Source organism: Lampetra planeri, chromosome 15 (assembly GCF_965212315.1).
Source record: "Lampetra planeri chromosome 15, kcLamPlan1.2.h2, whole genome shotgun sequence".
Taxonomy (NCBI): Eukaryota; Metazoa; Chordata; class Hyperoartia; order Petromyzontiformes; family Petromyzontidae; genus Lampetra; species Lampetra planeri.
The window spans coordinates 1515600-1539966 of NC_136121.1; the positions used below are offsets into that span (position 1 = coordinate 1515600).

The 24367-nt window shown below is 40.4% G+C and overlaps 1 protein-coding gene across 3 annotated transcripts in view; it reads left to right on the plus strand.

Annotated features, from left to right (window-relative positions):
- The window catches only part of LOC144722599 (ELMO domain-containing protein 1-like), a 48562-nt gene that overhangs the window by 12493 nt on the left and 11702 nt on the right, over positions 1-24367 (plus strand). For all 3 annotated transcript variants that reach the window (XM_078600822.1, XM_078600820.1, XM_078600821.1), the window contains exon 7: positions 5061-5129. In XM_078600822.1, coding sequence (XP_078456948.1) covers positions 5061-5129 — 69 coding nt within the window. The remainder of the gene's footprint in view (positions 1-5060; positions 5130-24367) is intronic.

The following is a 24367-nucleotide window of genomic DNA, read 5'->3' on the forward strand; positions in this document are numbered from 1 at the left end:
ACCGTGATGCTTCCACTGTCGTGTGTAATTGGTGACATTGGACGTTCCATCATGTGTCATTGCATGTGCAGCGTGACGTGTGTCAATCAAGGCGTCGTGCTTCTCCCTGGCCAGCGGCTCATGCACGCACGCTCAGTCTGAGACATCGTTCAGTCAGGGTTTTAGCACGGCTAAGCTGAAGTTACAATTAATTATGATAACTTGTAGCATTTCAAACTGTTGAGTGGCACAGCTACGTGTATATTGTTCAATGGTAAAATTTGCTTTGATATTTAATGTCTTGGAGGAATTGACGCTCAAAACGTTCTTTGGCAAAATCTGGGATGGTTATGTTTTTTAATGTCAATTTATGGAAAACGCTCTAATTCTGTTAGAGGGTGAATGGTTTCTCCCTTCGTAAAACGGTGTTAATTGTTCGTTGCAGCTTGTTCTGTATGGATAGTAATTTTGCACTATCTTACTATGATGTGACTGAAAACTTAAAGGTAATTTTTGGAACATGTGTGGTTGGCTTGAGTAATATAATTTTGACAATATCACACCTGATATTACCATCTCACTTATAGAACGCTATAATATTTCATTAAATGTTTCAACAATGGATGATCTAGCTCACATTTGGCTAGTCTGAACAAAATCTCAAACTTTGACATGAAACAATGTTGCATGTGATATTGTATTGTTTCTTGGACATGTGAAGCCCAGATAAGCTAGATGAACATTCCACATATCATTAACAACCCTACATTTTTACTTGAAATGGCATTGAAATTTGACCTTTTATATCAGTAGAGAACTTCTGCATCGGATGAAGGGACAAGAGTGGTGCCAACATTCTTTAACGATTTTATTTGAGGAAATATTTTATTCTCGACTGCATGATCAAGACATTTTTCAAGTCAGATCAGTTGTGATGTTTATCGAAGTTGCCTTGGAGGTATAAAACGAATGCATTAAGATCAGGAACAACAACAGGGAATTCTATTATTGTCTTGAGATTGTCAATTTTTTCATCAAGTATATCAAGAATGTCCCTAATGTGTTAATGAGTTCATGTTGATTGTGATTTATCTAAGTCCTATTTAAAAGGTGTAAGAGGAGGATGTGTGTGGGATTCAGAGGTTTATGATTAGTGCAATTTAAGGAAGATGTAATACAAATAATTAATTGCGCTAATTTGCACGGTTGGCTACGTACGGTGCGAAAGAAGTTAAACATACATATATGTAGTGGAGTAACGCGTTGGGGGTTTTGCAAACAATGTGCATGCACGTGTGAGCCGCGGACAGTGAATTCACGCCAGGACAAACAGGTGCGGTGTGAAAGCAATACAGAGAGACGACCAATTAGATTGCATAGCGGTGATTGGCTGGCTGCAAATGCAGACACGGTGTAGGCGCCTCGGAGTCTGCAGATTGAAGCGATAGCAGCGGACGCCACGTACGAGAGGCGATGGGAGGACGCCAGCTTAATTAGGGCGTTTAATGAGGAGCAGGATTAATACGGAACATGTGAGGAAGGAGGGTGAGTTGGTTGGAGCAAAGAGAAGAGCGAACACGAGAGAAGTCTAGTGCCCCACTCTCCACACCTCGTCCTCTCCAGCGGTGATGGCTGAACCCCCACTGGAGGCAAGGGCGAGGTTGGAGAGGCGAGGGTAGAAAGGCTATCAGTAGAGAAGCTAGCGGGATCCTAAGTGTGAGTGCGCGAAGACTAGCAGTAGAGAAGCTAGCCGAGTATATAGCGGAAGGCGAGCAGGAGAGAAGCTAGCAGAGTATATCGTGAGAGGCTGGCAGCAGATAAGGTATCGGAGTATATAGCGAGAGGCTAGCAGTAGAGAAGCTAGCACAGTATATAGCGGAAGGCTAGCAGGAGAGAAACTAGCAGAGTATATCACGAGAGGCTAGCAGCAGAGAAGCTAGCGGAGTATATAGCGAGAGGCTAGTAGTAGAGAAGCTAGCGGAGTATATAGCGAGAGGCTAGCAGTGGAGAAGCTAGCAGAGTATATAGGGAGAGGCTAGCAGCAGAGACGCTAGCAGAGTGTATAGTAATAACAGTGGAGGGGCTAGCAGAGTGTACGGTGGGAAGCTACCAGAGTGTGCAGTGATAGGCTAGCAGTGGAGAGGCTAGCAGAGTGAGAGAGACAGGCGAGCAGCGGAGAGGCTAGCAGAGAGAGACAGGCTAGCAGAGTGTGAGACAGCAGGCTAGCAGCGGAGAGGCAGGCTAGCAGCGGAGAGGCTACGAGAGTAAGAGAGAGAGCAGGCTAGCAGTGGAGAGGCAGGGAGAGAGCGAAGCGAACGGAGCAAAGCAGGCGAGCAGCGCAAGCGGGAGAGTTGCGACAGGAGTTACGTGGTGTTGAACGCGAGGAGTTCTATTCGAATAAAAGTGACACAGGAGAAAAAAATAAGTTGTCAGCGTGAAATAACACCACTACATATATTCAGATATACTAAACTAAATGATAATTTTTTTACCAGTTAAGGCCCACATTCATAGGCAGTGTTTCCTGATCTGTCAGGCAAGAATTTGAAGCTTCATTCATGAGAAACAAGTAAACCCGTAAAAACAAAGTTTTTCACTATAAATCCTTTATATGCGTGGCGGCTAGAGTCCTCTCGTCCTCTGGCTTGAGATGGCTGCCACCTATGGGTCAGATGATTGTCTGCCACCATTAAGCAATTGGTAATTAAATATTTAATTTGTTTTCCCTAAACAGTGTAAAATTTTGGAATTTTTTTTTTCACGAAAATTAATTGTCACACACAACGAGTCTGTGTGGAAAATGTCAGCTCGATTGGATCACGGGAAGTGGGTTAAAAAACGAGCGAAAGATTTGCACGGTCCTAAGCAAGCAAGCGAACTTAATATAAAGGATTTAAAAATATATTCGCCTGTGGAGGACGCGGGGATCGATCCCGCGACCTTTGGCATAGGAAGCGAGGGCGCTACCAACTGCGCTACTCCGCCACGGCCTGTGGAGGGGTTACGTTCTGGGCTCTTACACTGTGACGTTCAGCCAAAGCCACGAATGAGTTCTATTTGAATATATGTAAAATAATTTTTTTTTGCCTAAAAAGTGCAACATTTTTGGAATTTTTTTTCACGAACATTAATTGTCACGCACAACGAGTCTGTGTGGAAAATGTCAACTCGATTGGATCACGGGAAGTGGGTTAAAAAACGACCAAAAGATTTACACGGTCGTAAGCAAGCAAGCACGCAAGCACGCAAGCAAGCAAGCGAACTTAATATAAAGGATTTAAAAAGACTTAAAAATCATGGTCAGCCACACCGTCATAGTACTGGCATACACACAGTGTTGCTCTGGAGGTTGGGAGATTGATGATCGATGTCCAGTCACCGCGTTAATGGCATTTGTCGTGATTTCTTGCATAACAAAGTGAGCCGTATCAATGCTGCCACCTCCCACTCTAGTACCGGAGTGACATAGTTGCATGACCATATAAGTCTCATGAGAGTAACGAGAATAAGTTATTTTTTTAAAACACTCTTTAATGAAATGTACCATACTAGTAATGGAAGAACTCCATGACTCCAGTAAGTGGCCCCGAGGCTTGCCATAACGTAAGGGGCCATGGTGATTTACAGCCAACGTTAGTTGAGCGTGGACAATTAGACCGAAGCCGAAATATAACATATAAAAAAGATTCATCTTCTTGGTTCTTTCGGTAAAGTCACGTAGAATGGAAATAATAAAATAATAAAAATTAAACATAATAAAATAAATTCTCACGACGTTTCGGCCACAACGCAAGCAGCCGTCCTTAGGTGGAGAACAGGTCTGTCGAGTAGACAGCGTCTGAATGACAAGCCCCAGGCTTGGAGCGACTATTTAAGCTGGGATGGAGGGGCGAAGAGCGCTTTGACAAAATAATTTGCATATCAAGAGGAATTTAGGGAAATGCAGATATGCGATTAGTACTATTTGTGAAATGCGTAGGAGGTTTGGAGAGGGGTTTAAAGTCATTATGCCCGTGCATTATGCAGGATTAGCAGCATCAAAGGGAGGGGCTAGGGGTAACATTAATAAAGGGAAGGAGTGTTAATAGTATGTAGCTTCAGTAACTAAACCACCACGTAAACAACTAAAGTATAAACTACATAGTATCATCAGTATACTAAATATACTCCACAATAAGCTGAGTTACTAACAGTAAGTAATACATTACAATTCTATGTCGCAAAAAATATAATATGCTTCCAGCTAAACTTTATTCTGTTACATCACACGAGTCTACACCGTATTATATACTGCCATAGACAAACCCAACATTAAATTATATACTGTATTGCTATACACCACCTTATACATTGTAATATTACACTATGTATTATTCTACCCACCCTAATGTATATCACACTGCTGTATATTCACTATACAATTACGATACTATATATTACTTTGTACATTGTTATTAAGCATTACAATTTTATTCTATTTATTATTATACACTGTACCATTGACCGTCTTGTGAGAGATACAAAGAGGAAGCAACAAAATATGTCAATGGGAGAGTAGGGAGCGGAGACTTGCAGCGGAGCAAAGAATCCATTCCCTGCGGAGAATACAAGATATATAGTCAATTCCAGTGAGTGGAACGCGGTCTGAAAGTCACCGTAAACGTGAACACAATCAGTTAAGAAATGGTTTATTACGTCCTTCCAATGATTGCTGAGCCAGAATCCATCTTCTCAGTCAAGAGGAATTGAGCATATTTATGGGAAATGCAGATATGCGATTAGTACTACTTGTGAAATAATTGGAACAACATTTTCATCCTGCATTGTTTGGACATTTTATGCATGTTGAACTTCTTTCGCACCGTACATAGCCAGCCGCGCTAATCGGAGTTGCGATGTTACTGAAGATCTTATAGTAATCACAAACCACAGTGTTCATTTAAAATGAAATTGTAGTTTTTCATTGAATACAGTTTTGATACCTTAGTGATACACCGCTACATCATTGGTGGTGTGGCTCCACCTAAATCAATTTATGTCCGATTTAACTTTGTAATAATTCTGTCATTGTATTATTTTAGGTACTTTGCAGAGGAACACACGACTGCAGCAAGACAAGTGCTGTCACATTCCCATCATCCTAAATATGGGTAAGGCATATTCTACAGTGTTACACATCCAATTTATCTACTTATGCTGTTTCTGTCTTAACTCATCATAACGGAATTATTATCATGGTACCATTTTCGTATGTCACATTTGAACTCGTGGGATAACATCAGACATTTTTATTGACGATATTTTTTGCTACATACTCTTATTTATCTGTGCACATACTTACATAATTTTACAGGAGGAATGCATACCTTGTTAGAGTGTAATTGTGTGCATTTCTAAAATAATTACTATTTTGGCTTTGGACACAATGAGAAATCGGAGCAGAGTGTTAATTTACTCAGATTATAAATGCCGTGGCTTTGCTCTCCAACACACCATTGTGCTGTACTAGTAACGAATTGACATGTTCTGTTTACGTGACAAACCTTACTAATTGGCTGTGTTGGGTGGTGGCGGGTTTAACGACACATTTATATATTTACACGATCCAACCAAAAAAAACTGTATTGTGGAGTGCCTGTAGCATAGGCATTTTATTCATTGAAAATTCATGGAGTCATTCAAACTCACATAAACCAAAGCCTTCACAAAAAAATACATGCAGAGGTTGCAAAAAACACTTTGGTGGGATGCTTTGAAGTATAAAGCTGCGGTTCACATGGGACCAACTGGAGGATGGATGGAGCACTTGCATGTGGTGATTTGTTAACTACCTTGCCTGGTATACAGCAGGTCATCGGTTCGATCTCAATCCTGATGCCTGTATATTTGGAGTTGGCATGTTCTCCCCGTGGTCGTGTGGATTTTTTTCCGGGTCCTCTGGTTTTTCCCTCCACATTCAGTATTTGGCTGCTATACATTTCCACATGATAAGCCTCTTCGTTGGCCACTATTGGCTTATGATAAGCTATTTAATTTGTGGCCAGGTCGCTTCAGAAAAAACAGCTATATAGCTCAGTGGGCCTTATCTGGTAAAATAAAAATACAAATAAAATAAAAAATATATATTCTTCTAAAGAAGAATGAATATCAAACACACTTAGAAAACTAGTCTACAAGTAGTAATAGTAGAATCAAGGAGCTAATTTCTAAACAAAGGAGTGAGAGAAATAGTACATTTAAAACAAATGTATAGATTTATCATCGCAAAATAAAAGATCTTTCAGGGATTGTAAATGGATGGATGGATGGCTGGCAGCATTGGTGCAGTCACCCAGCATGCTTGCTTGTGTGCAAAATGGTGTTGTTGAATATTTTTTTTTATATAAAGAATTAAACCTGTGGAAACTTTTTTTTAGCCAAGACTGTACAGCGCATGACAAGCCAGTGCACTATGCATCGTAAACGTTTTGTACACCAGTTTAGAGTAGGATGTCTCGTGCCTGTTTTAGCACCTGCACACTGTTGCAGACATCATGGTTTTAGCAAATGGCACAGCAAATATATAGCTTCGTATGATGTATTGTATTGTACATGTGTGTGTGTGTATATCACAAATATGTATTCAAACATTCTGGTATGTTCCTGCAGTTGTTGCAGTGGTATTTTATATGCATAGATTGTCTTTATTTAAATCTACTTAAACTATATTTTACTTCTTGATTTGAAGCTTTCGTGACTCAGGAATCCATACTCTTTGGTTCTTTTGGTAAAGTCACGTAGGTAGAAAAATAAAATAAAACAGAAAATAATATATCACGACGTTTCGATCGCAACACAAGCGGTCGTCCTCAGGCGGAAAAAATAATAATGCAGCAGTGTAACTGCTGAACCAGCGAGAGAGCTGTTACAACAAGGTTATATATTTGGTAATGGGCAAGCAAGCGGGGTCTGAGCTGGAAAGGAATTCCATCCCCGGACGCAAACACGTCAGTTGTGTTAATTAGTAAGTTAATGTCATGTCTATGTGTAACACAAGCTGCAGTGCTGCCAACTGCGCTGGGAGGCAAGCACGTCCACGCAAGATAATCACTGCAACGGTGGTCGCGCAAGTGAGATACACAGCCCATCACACAGCCAGAGAACCATCGAGGCTAAGGGAGCAGAGGTGGCCATATTCGTGAGACCCCAGCCCGTTAATGCAGAGGCACCTAACAGGGCAATTCAACTCAGAGAGTCGGAGATAACAGTCAGACGGCAGAGAAGAATGGAAGCACCAGAGCAAGTTACGACTTTTCTTGGTTAATAATGTCCTTCCAATGATTGCTCAGCTTATACCCATCTTCTCGGTTTAATTTGTCTCTGTGTTTATATATCTGGATGGCTTCATGTACAAATCTTTGATGGTAGCCTGAAGGTTTTCAGAGATGGAATTCCATCTCTAGTCCCGCCCACTTCAAACATATATAACCTTTGGCTGCAGTAGCTCTACCTTTGGCTGCAGTAGCTCTCTTGCTATATTTCTTCCTGCCTCAGCAGTCCGCTTGCTGTATTTTTTCACCTTAAGACAATTGCTTGTGTTGCGATCGAAACGTCGTGATTTTTTTTCATTTTATTATTTTTATAGCTATGTGACTTGATCGAAAGACCCAAAGAACATGGATTATCTTACATTACCCCAAACTAAAATATATTTGTAGAGCCCGAGCGATGCCAGATGTTTGGGTCCGATGCCGATATCGATTTTTGAGAGTCCTAGGCCACCGATTGCCGATATATCGACCGATTTTATGTAAAAAAATTATTATCCATTTGAAAAACTTTTTTGATTAAACTTTCAATATTTTAGACCATTTAACTTAAAGTATCCTATCTTGATTTGAAGCTTTCATGACTGCGGGAATTCATACTCTTTGGTTCTTTCGGTAAAATCACATATTAAGGACTTTTTCCTATCGCCGTGAATGGTCGCTTTACTCTTGAGAAATTAGCCGATGTTCTGTTGCTCAGTTTTAACAAACTTAACGATTAAGGGTTATTTGTACAGATCAATGAGTAGGACATCTCGAGGAGTACTGTGTTGACAATTCCGAGCATAAGTGTTCACATATTAGAGTGCCAAAATTCTATTCTAAGCTATGAAGGTAAATTAATTTACATTATTTAGAATGGCAAGTCCCTTTGTGTGAATTAGTTCAACGTTTTAATTTGAAGAACAATACATTATAATCAGAGTATTTTTTTATCCTGGAGAAATCTGATGAGCTATGAAGCTCTTTTTCACAGATGTCCAGTAGGGGCACAGGGTCAAAAAGTTCCAACAACAAAAGTTACCACGAACAGAAAGACATCCAGCACAGCTCATAATGTGTCGCTCTACTCACGATCTTATAATAAGTTATTTTAGTTTCGCTGTTGGAGCCTTGGGCATTTACTATGAATTGTAACCATCTTACATATGCTCTGGTGTGATCTAAGCAACTTTTAGCAAGGCAAAGTGCTTAAATGCAGAATGTTTAACTTTTCTTGATTGATGTTTTCTTTTCTTAAGCTAATATTTCTACGTGCTGGTGGCTTTCTGCCCAACGAGTCTCACGCTAATTTCTTCCTGCGCGTCACCACTAAGCAGTGCTGTCACAATAAATGCTCCACTTTTTGCCATTGTTCACAGTGGGAATGTTAAAATCACCATGATAAATGTTTTCATGTGACAGCAGGTCAACAGCTCCCATTTGATTTCAGGGTTATCTTTGTAGAAAATGTGTGGATGAAGATCAGGATATGTATGTAACAATAACGTCAGCATCTGCGTATAATTATCTCTGTGGGATAAACTAAAAAGGAAACTGTACACTTACATTTATAACAGAGTAAAATTTTCTGGGATTGCTGAAAATACTTGTTTCTACATGCACATTCACATTTTACTAAGTGTACTTTAAAAGGCCAGGCTGACTGAACGTGATATTTCAACAACTGTCTCAACTGAACAATTATTTTCTACCCCCACCCGCAAAGGATAATGTTAATTTGGCTCTTTTCGGATTGGGTCATGGTTTCAATGTTAATGCAAACCACATCCTCGTGACAAACACTTCACTTTATTTCATGTATTATCCCAGTGTCACAATCGCACTGCCTTTTTGTTAATGTGTTTCAATAGACTTAATAGAAAATCACATGCTTGAGAGAAATTGTGCAAATACTGTTTTGCTTGACATGTTAGTGTTTATGTATTTTTGTCCCTAAAATATTGACGTGTATAAATAATGAAGTATTCTCTATCACGTTTTTCATCCGTGCCATGACCATGGCGCAGGGGTGGTTTGTGTTACGACATCCCAGCCACCTTGGAATGAACTGGAATGTTTTTCTAATGCGTTCATGTTGCACCCACAATTGATTACACAAGCGCTTGACTCCCCCCCCTCCCCCCAACAAAGCAGTAATGTCAGCATTTTAAAGTGAGGATCCAAAACTATCACTTACTGGCGCTATCTATTTATGAGTAAGATTGTTTAACACTTAGGTTTTCACGAATAACATTATCCAAAATAGAGTTTTTTTTGGGGTTAGATCGCGTAAATGAAAATGTGTTGTTAAACCCGCCACCACACGACACAGCCAATTAGTAATGTTTGTCACTTAAACAAAACATCCCAATTAGTTTCTACTTCAGACTGGAAACTGAAAGACTTCTTATCGATTCTGGAAAATTCTGGCAAATCGCCTGATGAAGCTGGTTGTAATCACCAGTGAAACGTCATACTCAAATTGTAAATGTGGGTTTTTTCACCAACACACCGGTGTGCTGAAGTAGTAACTAATTGGCACATGTTTTTTTACACGTGACAACCCCTACTAATTGGTTGTGGTGGGTTTAACGACAGGTGTTCTTGATCTAACCCAAAAAAAACTTTATTATCGACTATTTGTTAGATATTTTAATTGTTTCATTGGTCATGTGATCAGGTCGCCTAACCAGGCTATCAATTCCACTTGGCTTGCTGCCATGTAACGCAAATAGCGTGCACGTGATGGACAGAACAGGAATTGACCTCACAAAGGAAGGAGAGTAGTTCAGCACACACCGGTGTAAACTCACAACATTTACAATTTTGGGTTTACTCTCCAACACGTCGGGTTTAACAACACATTTATGTTAATGCGGTCTAACCCAAAAAACCTCTTATGGATGAGTAAGATTGAAAATTATTGTAAAAAATAGGGTGTCATGCTAATTTCTGACATTAACATCACTAGACCCAGCCACACCTTTATAACCCTTGGGCTACACCCATTTAACATCTTTAAAACAGTCTGCATCAGCAGTAGGCCATGCTTTACCACCTGATGACGGACGCTTGTGTTGCGCCCGAAACGTCGTGATTATATTTAGTTGTTTTCATTTATTTTATTTTTTACCTACATGACTTTACCGAAAAAACCAAAGAGTATGAATCCTTGCAGTCACGAAAGCTTCAAATCTAGAATGTCATTAGCTTTTTTAAAATTGACATCCAAATGGAGCTGGGATATCTGTTTATTTGAGATATCAATAAGTCCACCGATTATCTGTTTAATTAGTCAAATAATTGGTCAACATGAAAATATTTGGAAAAAAGTAACCTGTTGACTTCCTGAAAAGTAGTCCTCATTATGATGTCCCTGGAAGGATTAAGGGCTCATTTGACTCCTGACCAGGATTTGAACCTGCAGTTACAGTGAGGGAAAGAAGTATTTGATCCCCTGCTGATTTTGTACGTTTGCCCACTGACAAAGAAATTATCAGTCTACAAATTTACTGGTAGGTTTATTTGATCAGTGAGAGACAGAATAACAACAAGAAAATCCAGAAAAACGCATGTCAAAAATGTTATAAATTGATTTGCATTTTAATGAGGGAAATAAGTATTTGACCCCTCTGCAAAACATGTCTTAGTACTTGGTGGCAAAACCCTTGTTGGCAATCACAGAGGTCAGACGTTTCTTGTAGTTGGCCATCAGGTTTGCACACATCTCAGGAGGAATTTTGACCCACTCCTCTTTGCAGATCTTCTCCAAGTCATTAAGGTTTCGAGGCTGACGTTTGGCAACTCGAACCTTCAGCTCCCTCCACAGATTTTCTATGGGATTAAGGTCTGGAGACTGGCTAGGCCACTCCAGGACCTTAATGTGCTTCTTCTTGAGCCACTCCTTTGTTGCCTTGGCCGTGTGTTTGGGGTCATTGTCATGCTGGAATACCCATCCACGACCCATTTTCAATGCCCTGGCTGAGGGAAGGAGGTTCTCACCCAAGATTTGACGGTACATGGCCCCGTCCATCGTCCCTTTGATGCGGTGAAGTTGTCCTGTCCCCTTAGCAGAAAAACACCCCCAAAGCATAATGTTTCCACCTCCATGTTTGACGGTGGGGATGGTGTTCTTGGGGTCATAGGCAGCATTCCTCCTCCAAACACGGCGAGTTGAGTTAATGCCAAAAAGCTCCATTTTGGTCTCATCTGACCACAACACTTTCACCCAGTTGTCCTCTGAATCATTCAGATGTTCATTGGCAAACTTCAGACGGGCATGTATATGTGCTTTTTTGAGCAGGGGGACCTTGCGGGCGCTGCAGGATTTCAGTCCTTCACGGTGTAGTGTGTTACCAACTGTTTTCTTGGTGACTATGGTCCCAGCTGCCTTGAGAACATTGACAAGATCCTCCCGTGTAGTTCTGGGCTGATTCCTCACCGTTCTCATGATCATTGCAACTCGACGAGGTGAGATCTTGCATGGAGCCCCAGGCCGAGGGAGATTGACAGTTCTTTTGTATTTCTTCCATTTGCGAATAATCGCACCAACTGTTGTCACCTTCTCACCAAACTGCTTGGCGATGGTCTTGTAGCCCATTCCAGCCTTGTGTAGGTCTACAATCTTGTCCCTGACATCCTTGGAGAGCTCTTTGGTCTTGGACATGGTGAAGAGTTTGGAATCTGATTGATTGATTGCTTCTGTGAACAGGTGTCTTTTATACAGGTAACAAGCTGAGATTAGGAGCACTCCCTTTAAGAGTGTGTTCCTAATCTCAGCTCGTTACCTGTATAAAAGACACCTGGGAGCCAGAAATCTTTCTGATTGAGAGGTGGTCAAATACCTCATTAAAATGCAAATCAATTTATAACATTTTTGACATGCGTTTTTCTGGATTTTGTTGTTGTTGTTATTCTGCCTCTCACTGTTCAAATAAACCTACCATTAAAATTATAGACTGATCATTTCTTTGTCAGTGGGCAAACGTACAAAATCAGCAGGGGATCAAATACTTTTTTCCCTCACTGTATGTCAAGAGCTCTGTCACAACACGACGTGACTAGATTACCAGTTTTTAAAGTACTTTCTTCACTAAAAAGTGATAAATTCACTTTTTATTTGGTAAGTTAGTGATAATTAGCTGACTATTAGTATCTGATACTGATCACTTTTCCGAATGACTCTTCCGTTGGCCATTTGGATACAGTAATTTTGAGATTGGATGCAAGCATGGCCGAATTGTGTCAGATACAACCACTCACCCGTAATTTCATAATGTAAATAGCCCAAGTCCGTGAATTTGCTCATCACTGAAATGAAATTATATTTCATTTGTCCACAAATGATGCCCATTCTGGATCAATGCATCGCAGGAGCAATTGTGTACACAAATCAATCTGTGGACAAGTTGTACTTTATTGATTATAATCGGTGGGGTGTGACCCATTCAGAAAATGTCTCACAAGAAGATGCATTGGGTACAATAAAACACTGAACAATTATTGGCTTATAATTGTTTGCATAAAGAGTAATCAACGTTTTATTGTGTGGTACCTCCATATTAGCACCATGGCGGACTTGTATAACATGTAAATGTAAGCATGCAATCGGATTTATATGCATGCATAATACACTTGTGCGCCTGTACAAAACATATGCATGGTGTATGTGATTTGTATTATCCACTGCAGTTAATGTCCTTAAAAATCTATGATGTAATGTACGGCATTGATAAAGCAATGACTGAACTGCAAATGTTCTTCTGACAATCGGTTGGCTGTGCGGCACACAATGATTTACTGTCACCAATAAGATTTGAATGTAGTGGGACTGGCAAACTCCCTTATATCCTTCAGGTTTTTCGCAATAATGTGATGCCACATTGTGCAGTACGATATATGGTTCACGATAATTGTATAGCATGTTCTGCAAAATATCGTATCTTGATCACCAACGCCGATGCTATTTATTTAATACTTTGTTTGCTAAATCATAAGATAACAAACTAGAATTAAAGTTCTAAGTCGTAAGTTTACCCATTAAGTTGTTAGGCCTTTGCGCTAATTCTTGGGTTAAGGTATATAGTATGTAATTAGTTAATTTAATTATTCAACTTTGTATTTTGTTACTTACTACAAGTTATAGTTTGTAAAGATGCAATGATTTAAATACTTAAGTCAGGCTTAAAGTGACCTGCAGTTGAATACCTTTTAAGTAAACATTCTTTTTACCAGAAGTGCAGCACAGCACAAAACAATATAATACAAATGCGAGAAACAATTGCAAATGTATGGAAAACTGATGATTGTCATTTTGTGAAATTGATATGAATGTGTCCTGAAAAATTATATTGCGACCAATGCACTATACATGTGAGTGTAATTGCGTGTCGCCATTTGCATGCGCTTGTGTCCATATGTTCTTATGCGTGTTACAACCTTGCATCCTCCATTATGTTTTGCTTATTTTTGTCAGTCTGCACCTCTATTAAAATGTACTCCTGTTACATAACTAAATTAATGAGTGATCACGTGAATATACATTGGTTGGCAGTTTTGTTGTGAATTATATTCCAAGCACATTGTTGGTAACGTGTTACCATCGGCACATTACCAATGGCAAGTGTTGCTAATGTCCTTATAATTACTCCATATTCGGTGTGTAATCAAATAATATAATCAGATGCCCTGCTTTTATAGTTTTTTTCGATTAGTCTCTTGTTAAATTACAAAACGCTAACGGAGTAATTGTGGTGTCATCAACTGGGGTCAAATTGAGGACAGCAGCGGTCTTTGCACATCGTTAATGACCAAATTCATGATTGTTGCATTACTCCCAAACCCCACGGCTAATAAATATTTGCTGTAACTTATTTTTTTAAAACCATCCCAACACTGTCCATGCATGCACATACATTTCTACAACCTTTGGCTAAAATATTTCTGCCCTTCTGTGTTAGAATTGTCAAACAGCCCTTTTGATACTCTCTGGTTCTTTCGGTAAAGTCATGTAGATCGAACAAATAATTAAAGAACACGACGTTAAGGTCGCAACAAAGCGTCCGTCATCAGCTGAGAAAGAATTATCTGTTGTGGCTTTATATAGGCACTGGAAGGGGGGGGGGTGTAGAGTCGTGGCTGCAGGAGTTCATGGGGGGGGGGGGGGTTCAAATCCGCTTTGTGTTCGCGAACCTGGTCTGAGACATGTCGCTTCATTTCACCAATGTAACTGCTGCCGCAGACACAATTCAGCTTATAGACACCAGGACATTGCATGTCTGGAAATCGCATCCTTCACCGATGGGATCAAATCACGGATTTTGTGTACTGTATTGAACCAAACTTTGATCTTGTGTTTGTTCAAGGTTTTGGAAATCCTTTTGGTGACCCCTGCTATGTATGGCAAGGTGATGGTTTTGATTGGGTCCTCAGATGGTTCTTTACCCATGGTTGAGGATGCAGCTTTGCGGATTGTGCGGTCAGAATATCCATTCCTCCTGAGAGCCTGGCGTACGTGCAGAGGAATGGATATTCTGACCGCACAATCCGCAAAGCTGCATCCCCAACCATGGGTAGAGAGAGAACCATCTACGTGACTTTACCGATAGAACCAAAGAGTATGGATTCCTGCAGTCACGAAAGCTTCAAATCAAGATCAGCCCTTTTGATTTTGACCATAACCCTTACTCAATCAAAATGTACGCAACAGATTTGCAGCCTATTGTGGTGTTTGACTGACAATTGATTGTATTGTTGGTTAGTTAAAATGTGTGACTTTTATTGTGGAGGTATGGATACTACATACTTTAATGTAGTATAAACCTTGCTTTAAAACCAATTCAAGACTACAGTCAATTGTAATGAGCTCGTCTTCTCAAGGGAAGCATTTGGAGAAAATATGGTGCCTGTATGGTGTAGATGGGTATCATTTATGATTTTAAGAAGTATGATCCAGTTATTGTATCAAACAAAAGGTAACTTCAGAAGTAAAATACAAACTTTAAAATGTTACACTGAAATGAAAAGCATTAATGGTAATTTTTATAGTAATGCAAAAGGATATTACTGCTGTTTTTTGCAGTCCAATATTTTTTCCACATTTTTGTTAATGTATTTCATTTATTTTATGTGTATTGCTGGCCTACCTGTCATACAGGGAGGCAAGGGAAAGACAGCTCAGGTAAACTTACCATGTTTAATGTATCATACACAAATACACCAAGTGATGACATGGCTTATTGTGTCGTTAGCATTACCCATGATTTCTTGTACGTCATGCACATGTGATGTATCCACTGGGCAATGTCTAGGAAGCAATAATTTTTTATTCAAATACCATATCAGAAGCCCTTTTTACATTTTTATGACAATAGCTATCCAGAATGTCTTTGCAATATGTGTAAATCATTCCTACTATCAGAAATACTGATTGTGTTTAGACAAAATGCAATAACAGCAGGGCATGGCATGTTAGCATGTGAAGGAACTGCATTAACATTGGAAGATTGACTGTCCTACCTTTGAGCTTTGTAAGAATCTGCACAACCTGGTTGTTAAGTCACCATTCAGTCTTGTTCCTTGGAGTCAATGTTTGATTCTCCAAGGGACATTTCCAAAGGACATACTCTGCCTTAGATTTGACCTCAAAGATCATGTAACATCAATTGTTAGGTTAAGCCATTGCACTTGTATTACAGCCTGTTATCTACTTTGGAAATTGCCTGTGGCTAACAAAAGGGTACTCATGTAACAACAGCATCTGAGTCTCAGATACCCCTACTGGTATCTCCTGCTTAAATATTTAATTGATGCAAGTCAATCTGCAAAGCCAAGTAAAGAATGTGGTTTTCAGGTGTCTGCTCTTTAAATAGTCAGAATATTACATGTGTCACGTTTTTGAGATGTTTTGGAATTTTGGGCAGTATTCCTATTTCCTGGCTGCAGACACTTTGCCATGTACATTTTACAACATGAACAAACAATATTAGTGGTCCGTAGTACAGATGTTTAGGATTACCTTCAAGAGGGTATCAGACTATCTTCAGGTCGATGCTTGACCAGTGGCATTGACCTACGTGACATTGACAAAGTGATCGTCATGGGTGGGCCCATGCAAGGAATATATGGTGGATTGTAAGCACCATTGCTTGTCATTGAAAATGAGCATGCACATTCTGTCATTGCCCCGCACCTCTGATTAGCGCTGGTTGGCTACGTATGGTGCGAAAGAAGTTCAGCATACATATGTAGTATCAATGGAGTGGGAGACAAGGTTCTTCAGGAGGCACCTTCTTTATTCACACTTTCAGGTTCACAGGTTTGCCCTCGCTTCTCCCAAGTCGTACAGCTAACCTTGACCCAACCCTGACCGTGTTACACTAACGGCATCGACTGAGACAGCCAACAACTATCCGGCCGCGCAATGTCTAGCGAAGACGGCAGCGACGTAGGCGGCGAAGACGACAGCAACGACGAGACTAGTCCACTTCCCAGAACCGGCAGCCATGCGCTTCCGCTGTCCGCTTTTACCCTCCTCGGCGCGGCCTGGCTCTGCCCTGGCCGCGCCTCCCTTCGTGAACCCACTAGCGGATTCCAGGAGCTTCCAGACGGGGTCTCTGTGACCCTTGCCCCAGTTCCTCTGCCCTACGGACACATCCACGTAAGGGCTCACCGGCGTGTGTAATGCTCGTCCACCCCACCGAAGTTGCCGTTGCTGGACGACAGATGGCGCTATTACGCTACACATACTTAGTTTGAGTGCTTCATCGAGTTCAGCATTTCATCATGGCCAATGCTGTCTGCCACCACACCTTGCCATAACTTGATTCCTTCCACTAGATCCAGTAGTTATTAAGTTGATGCACGAAATGGTTATTCATACTACAGTGTTCCCTGGTTATTTGCGAAGGAGACGTTCCGGAGATGCTCGTGAATAGCGCATTTCGTGGATAATGATATTAAATAAATACATAAATAAGCTTTTGAATGCATTCAAATGATCATAATACAAAAATTGTTATAATAAACATGAAGAAAAAAATTAGTGTATTAAATAATAGTTTATAAAATTGACTTATCTTAAATTATGATGATGCTATGCATCATCGCTATCTCCTAATTTTATCTGACCACTTTCTCGCATGACATTCTTTAACCTCCCTTTATCTCATCACTTTCTCTCGATGCAGTCATATAGAGTTCTGCTGAAAGCCAAAATCATGGATAATAACAAGGGAATACTGTCGTTGGTATTTACACTTTTATATGCCACGTAGAGAACGCGTGCTGCATGACAAAATAGACATTTATAATCCAAATATGTGGGTTTTCACTAAAAGTTTTAGTGTAAACACTATGAGTCATTGGTAACTGGGCTGAGACCAGCAACTTCCAACACTTGAGTATATAGTTCAACCACAGGTGGCTGAAACCTGGCTCTCTTTTTACACGCTTTTATTTAACTCACTCTGTCTGTTGTCGTATCAAATCTTGTAACTCAATTTTAACCCACTTGCCAATATGGTATTGACTGCAAACTTGGTATACTTATGTCATACTGATGACAATACTATATTCTATCATAAAAAAAACATTTTAAACCATCTTTTTTATATGTTATGTTTCGCCTTGGGTCTAATTGTCCACGCTCAACTCACGTTGGCTGTAAATCGCCACTGTCCCTTACGTTATGGCAAGCCTCGGGGCCACTTCCTGGAGTCGTGGAGTTCTGCCATTACTCGTACGGTACATTTAATTAAAGCGTGTATTTACAAGTTTTTTTAAATATTAGTTATTTGTATTTTATATTATCTATCATATATAATTAATCCATTCTAAACTCTCACAGGGCAGTACATCACCCTGTTAGAGAATAGTCTGTGGAAGAAAATATAGGTCTGCTTCTGAAACCTGTTTATTTGACTTCGTTAGAAAATTATGTAATGCTTGTTTCAACATTCAATTGGTGGCTCTTGGTTTACCTTGATAGACGAAAAAATGTGAAGGTCTTCAATCTTAAATAAATATGTAATTAGCTGTTTGGATTGGGTTGGCCCTTCTATATCTGCTCATTGTTGAGACCATTTCCAATTATCACATCGTGTCTTCTTTTGGTAAAGGCAGTGCTCATTTATTGTGAGATGCTTGCATAATCTTGTACTGTGTGCAGAATACTTTTGTAGAGGCTAATTCAGTTGCACACAGTGCCCTTAAACCTTAGTCTCATCATAAGTAGCAGTATGCAATTATACACCTTGGTTGTTGTACATCTTCCAGTGGCAGCAATTATTTCCCGATGGTTGTCACGTGGAAAGGCGTCATCGTTCTAGTTTCTCGCTTGACTATTTAACTAAGTATGTGAAACTACATTTACACGTTTTGATTGCAGAAAATATTATTGCATGGTCCAAATTTTAACAATCTTAGCTAAAACTAACACCGTTGGGGTTTTCGGCTTTTATTTATAAGTCAAACATTTCTAAAATAATAATGCGACAATTGTTCTTGTTTACCTCTGGCATAACCGGGTATAGTATCGATAACATGTACAGTGAGGGAAAAATGTATTTGATCCCCTGCTGATTTTGTACATTTGCCCACTGACAAAGAAATGATCAGTCTATAATTTTAATGGTAGGTTTATTTGAACAGTGAGAGACATAATAACAACAAAAAAATCCAGAAAAACGCATGTAAAAAATGTTAGAAATTGATTTGCATTTTAATGAGGGAAATAAGTATTTGACCCTCTCTCAATCAGAAAGATTTTTGGCTCCCAGGTGTCTTTTATACAGGTAACAAGCTGAGATTAGGAGCACACACTTAACGGGAGTGCTCATGATCTCAGCTTGTTACCTGTATAAAAGACACCTGTTGACAGAAGCAATCAATCAGATTCCAAACTCTCCACCATGGCCAAGACCAAAGAGCTCTCCAAGGATGTCAGGGACAAGATTGTAGACCTCCACAAGGCTGGAATGGGCTACAAGACCCTCACCAAGCAGCTTGGTGAGAAGGTGACAACAGTTGGTGCTATTATTCGCAAATGGAAGAAACACAAAAGAACTGTCAATTTTCCCTCGGCCTGGGGCTCCATGCAAGATCTCACCTCGTGGAGTTGCAATGATCATGAGAACGTTGAGGAATCAGCCCAGAACTACACGGGAGGATCTTGTCAATGATCTCAAGGCAGCTGGGACCATAGTCACCAAGAAAACAGTTGGTAACACACTACGCCGTGAAGGACTGAAATCCTGCAGCGCCTGCTCAAGAAAGCACATACACATGCCCGTCAGAAGTTTGCCAATGAACATCTGAATGATTCAGAGGATAACTGGGTGAAAGTGTTGTGGTCAGATGAGACCAAAATGGAGCTCTTTGGCATCAACTCAACTTGCCGTGTTTGGAGGAGGAGGAATGCTGCCTATAACCCCAAGAATACCATCCCCACCGTCAAACATGGAGGTGGAAACATTATGCTTTGGGGGTGTTTTTCTACTAAGGGGACAGGACAACTTCACCGCATCAAAGGGACGATGCACGGGGCCATGTACCGTCAAATCTTGGGTGAGAACCTCCTTCCCTCAGCCAGGGCATTGAAAATGGGTCGTGGATGGGTATTCCAGCATGACAATGACCCAAACCACACGGCCAAGGCAACAAATGAGTGGCTCAAGAAGAAGCACATTAAGGTCCTGGAGTGGCCTAGCCAGTCTCCAGACCTTAATCCCATAGAAAATCTATGGAGGGAGCGGAAGGTTCGAGTTGCCAAACGTCAGCCTCGAAACCTTAATGACTTGGAAAAGATCTGCAAAGAGGAGTGGGACAAAATCCCTCCTGAGATGTGTGCAAACCTGGTGGCCAACTACAAGAAACGTCTGACCTCTGTGATTTCCAACAAGGGTTTTGCCACCAAGTACTAAGTCATGTTTTGCAGAGGGGTCAAATACTTTTTTCCCTCATTAAAATGCAAATCAATTCATAACATTTTTGACATGCGTTTTTCTGGATTTTCTTGTTGTTATTCTGTCTCTCACTGTTCAAATAAACCTGCCATTAAAATTATAGACTGATCATTTCTTTGTCAGTGGGCAAACGTACAAAATCAGCAGGGGATCAAATAATTTTTTCCCTCACTATCTGGGAACAGCATCGGGGTACGAGCTCAAGTCACTGTTTTTAAACAGCCCTCGCACATTCAAATGTTCCTCACCGTCAAGCATTCTCTATCCACTGCTGCATGTTACCATCCCTATGTAGGCTAGTAATAATAAAAGACAACTTGCTTCGCATGTTTTTGCAAATGGACTATAGTACTGGGGGCCACCCGGGAGGTTGTGGAGGCCACCTTTAAAGTGTTATTTCCCTGCGCTCCCAGCCTCAAGTTTCATCACTACACGCACGGAATGCCAAGAAGTGTCTTTTTGTTTAGCTGATTGACCCCTTAATGTGTGTTCCACTTGCATGAATTTGACAATGTAAATGTATTAACTGGAAAAGGCTAGCTTGGACTATTTTTTTTTAATAAATAATATTTTCTGTCAGTTGGGAAGAATATTCACACGCTGCTAGGGATAGTCTGCTGTTTTTTTAAGTTCTGAGGAAAGAAAATAATAAAAAATATAATTTGTAAGTAGTTTTAGTTGAATAAATCGTACAAAGTCCTTTAGTGCCGAGTGCAATGCACAATCTGTTGAAATCTGATTGAAATGTGTAATTGTAGAAATGGGATAGATGAAAATGGAAAATCTGCACGGGAATTTGTTTGTGAATATTCGTTTATTGTGAACATTCCATTTTCAGCTAATAATTTTTATTGAGGTAGAACATTTACAGAAAATTTAGTTGGAGAGGTAAAGGTAAATATATGAACCCGCTCGGATTTGCCGATGACATAGTCGTTATAACAATTGTTGGACATTAATGAGAGGAAATGATCGGGGAATTTGACAAAGTCAGACTAAAGATAAATATAAGCAAAATAAAATTTGAGTACAAAAAGTTCTCTGAAGAAAATTAAACATGTGGTGGAGAGTAACACAACATCTCGTCTCTCATGACGATGAACTTGAAGAGTAGCGATTAATTGATATATTTTGAAAATGTCCTAAATTTAAATTTAAAAAAATTGCCCTGCTTAAATATGTATTCGGTACTGCCATAAATCCATTCCACTGAATGGAATTGAATAGGGTGTAACTGTACAGTAATCCCTCTCTCTTCGCGAGGGTCACATTGAAGACAAAGGAGGTGATGTTGAGGAATCTAGTAGGGATGACTCCTCGGGAGATGCAGGCCTTAACAACTCCGCACAGTTGTTGTCATGTTAGCACTCTGGGGAGGGCTAGCCGCAACACTTTCCTTGATTGGCTACACGCTCTCTTTTTTTAATGGACCTCGCAGCCAAATCGTTGATACTAAAATATACAAACGAAGTCGACTGTAAGTACGTATGAAGTAAAAATGCACAATAGCGAGTTCAGAGCGGGATTACTGCGAGCTGGAGGACTATGCGGGTAGCCGAGGGGGCATGCCTCTCTTCGTAGCAGACCGTTTCAAATGTAGTAACATTTTGTGCGCACCTCCCCGATGTCGGTGATCTGGCAATACGTACAGTCGCGAATACTGGAGTTCGGTGGGGCACAAATAGGGAATTAGTACATACTTAGTAACTCGTGAATATGCGAAACCCGCGAATCCAGAACTGTATATGTATGCATAATCTATCACGTATAGCATTTGTTCTGATCATCCTATGGATGCGCTGGTTTCCATTGTGGAATATGGAATTCTCACCACTTGGGCTGCCAGTGGATGTTAGCACCACCACATTGCTCGTTACATTGGGGGAGATCCTTTTACCATTACTGAAAACTGTTCTTCTAGGTATGCATGCCATATACAAACATTGCTGGCGTTTCTCAAGAGTTTATAAATATACAGTCGTAATTCATCACTGCACACGCATCTGCTATCTCGCTTCCATTTTTCCTTGTAATGTGTGTAACTCGTATTAGCAGTGAGATCAGCATACTTACCTGCGAGCACGAATATACTCCAGCGATTAATTCAGAACCAAAGTGTAACCCTGATGAAACAAGAATATGCTTTATTTACCCTTTCCAGCAATGATTCAGATGTTCAAACGTTCAATGGTCCCATGAATAAAGTAACCCCGTGCAAATATTGCCAATGAGGTCGCACATTGAACGTTGTGTTCCGATCCTCGAATTTTGTACGCACTCTTAATCAAGTGCAACGCTACTGGAAATGAAGTCGAGACAAGGATTGCGGCAACCGATCGCACTGACACAATGATGGCGCGCACAGTTTTACAAGAACTAATGAATTTACTTTTTCGATTACCCTGCAAACTATTTGTTGTAGCTAACAAATGTTATTGCTTGGGCAGAATGTCAGGTTTGTTTGTAATTATTTTCGCCTTCTAGATAGATGGGCTGCTTAATAACCAGGTGAAAGATTTTTGACATTTCGCGTATCTTTTGCATAGGAGATGTATGTATGTTGAAATTATTTCGCACCGTACGTAGCCAGCCGTGCTTATCGGAGGTGCAGGATATGCAAATTAAATGCAAGGCCGTTGTAAAAAACAATACATGTTACATATTTTGAAAAAGGAGCAACACGTTTTTTTTATTTTGATGTCACTGAATTTTATACCAGGCTACGAATATGCGTGAGTTTGTGTACATTTGGGCTGCGATCTGAATGGTTTGCATTAATATGGGGTTAAAGCCATTGTCTTGATTAAAGTGATGTGTGTGTGTTTTATCCCAAAGGATACCACTCAACAAATATGTCCTTTTCTCCCACCGTTCTCCATATACATTTGCCCGCACTTGAGTGTGTCAGATTAATCCAAGGAATGATTAGGCATAACTTAGTTGAAGTTATGCACCTCCCCGCCGTCTCTTGCCGGTCTGAATCTCATAGGTCATTGGGCAACTGCATCTGTAGTTATGCAGCGGTGTAGCATTCAATGCAGTTGTATTGTGCCTGAGACTAAATTTCAAGGCGTTTTTCTCGTCACTCTGAAGGATTCCACCCGCTGCAGCAAAAAGCTTTGAGGAGAGAGACCACGACTAATGATCTGCAGTCAAAACGAATGTCTGGGGCCATTGGGCAGTGCCGTGCTGAAGACACTCCGTAGTGCTGAGCCGAGTTCAAGATTGTCATCTAGAAACAAATGCAACCGGAAAATTGGTGGTATTGAAAGTCAATAGTTTTGCACGCTTGTTTATTGCAAAAGGCTTTAAGCCATGCGAACAAAAATACCTTGTAGGGTTTTTGTTGTTGTAATAAAGAGCAATGTTGCCATCGTGTCGTACTGTTATGTTGGATTCATTTATCTGTACGGCACAGATTGCCACCTTCCCTGCAGGGTGTTCTGTGTAAGCGTGCAAAATGTCAATAATTATAGATAACCCACTGGGCCGCTGGTGCTTTATGATTACCCAAAGCAATAGCAGGCGCACTCAATCTAGCAGATCTCATTGTCCTCAGTGGGAAACTTCAATTGGAGATGTATTTATGTTAAGTTTTTGGAACGTTGCAGGCTGGCTTTGTTATGTTCAGGAGTACACAGACCTAGAGCACACAGACCCGATTGATGTTGGATTGCAGCAGCAGGTGAGAAAGCAGTGTGTTTATTCTATGTGACTTGTGTGTACCGCCGCATTTTGGCAAAAATGAGAAGCATTTGAATTAATCGCGAAACAAAAAACAAGCGCTTGATTGCTTTATTTTTTTCTTCCCTGTGATGAATTTTCATCTCACGCGCCAGAGGGTCGGTTGTCATGAAACCCTGATTGATCTGCGTACACGGGTGTCACAGCTGAGAGGCGCTGCTCACAAGGGGAATGTGACTCATTTTGACCTACGTCACAATGTCATCGGGTCGCGTTGTACAAATACTGGTGTGGTATATTTCAAGGCTTGCGCCAAATGCTCCATGGTCCAAGCCCCCTGCCGCATTCATAACATCTAAAAGTTAATATAATTTAGTTTTGGACAGGAATCTCAATGCAACATTACATTTATCTTTTTTTTTTTATATACCGTTCGGTTTTTTTCCTCTTTCT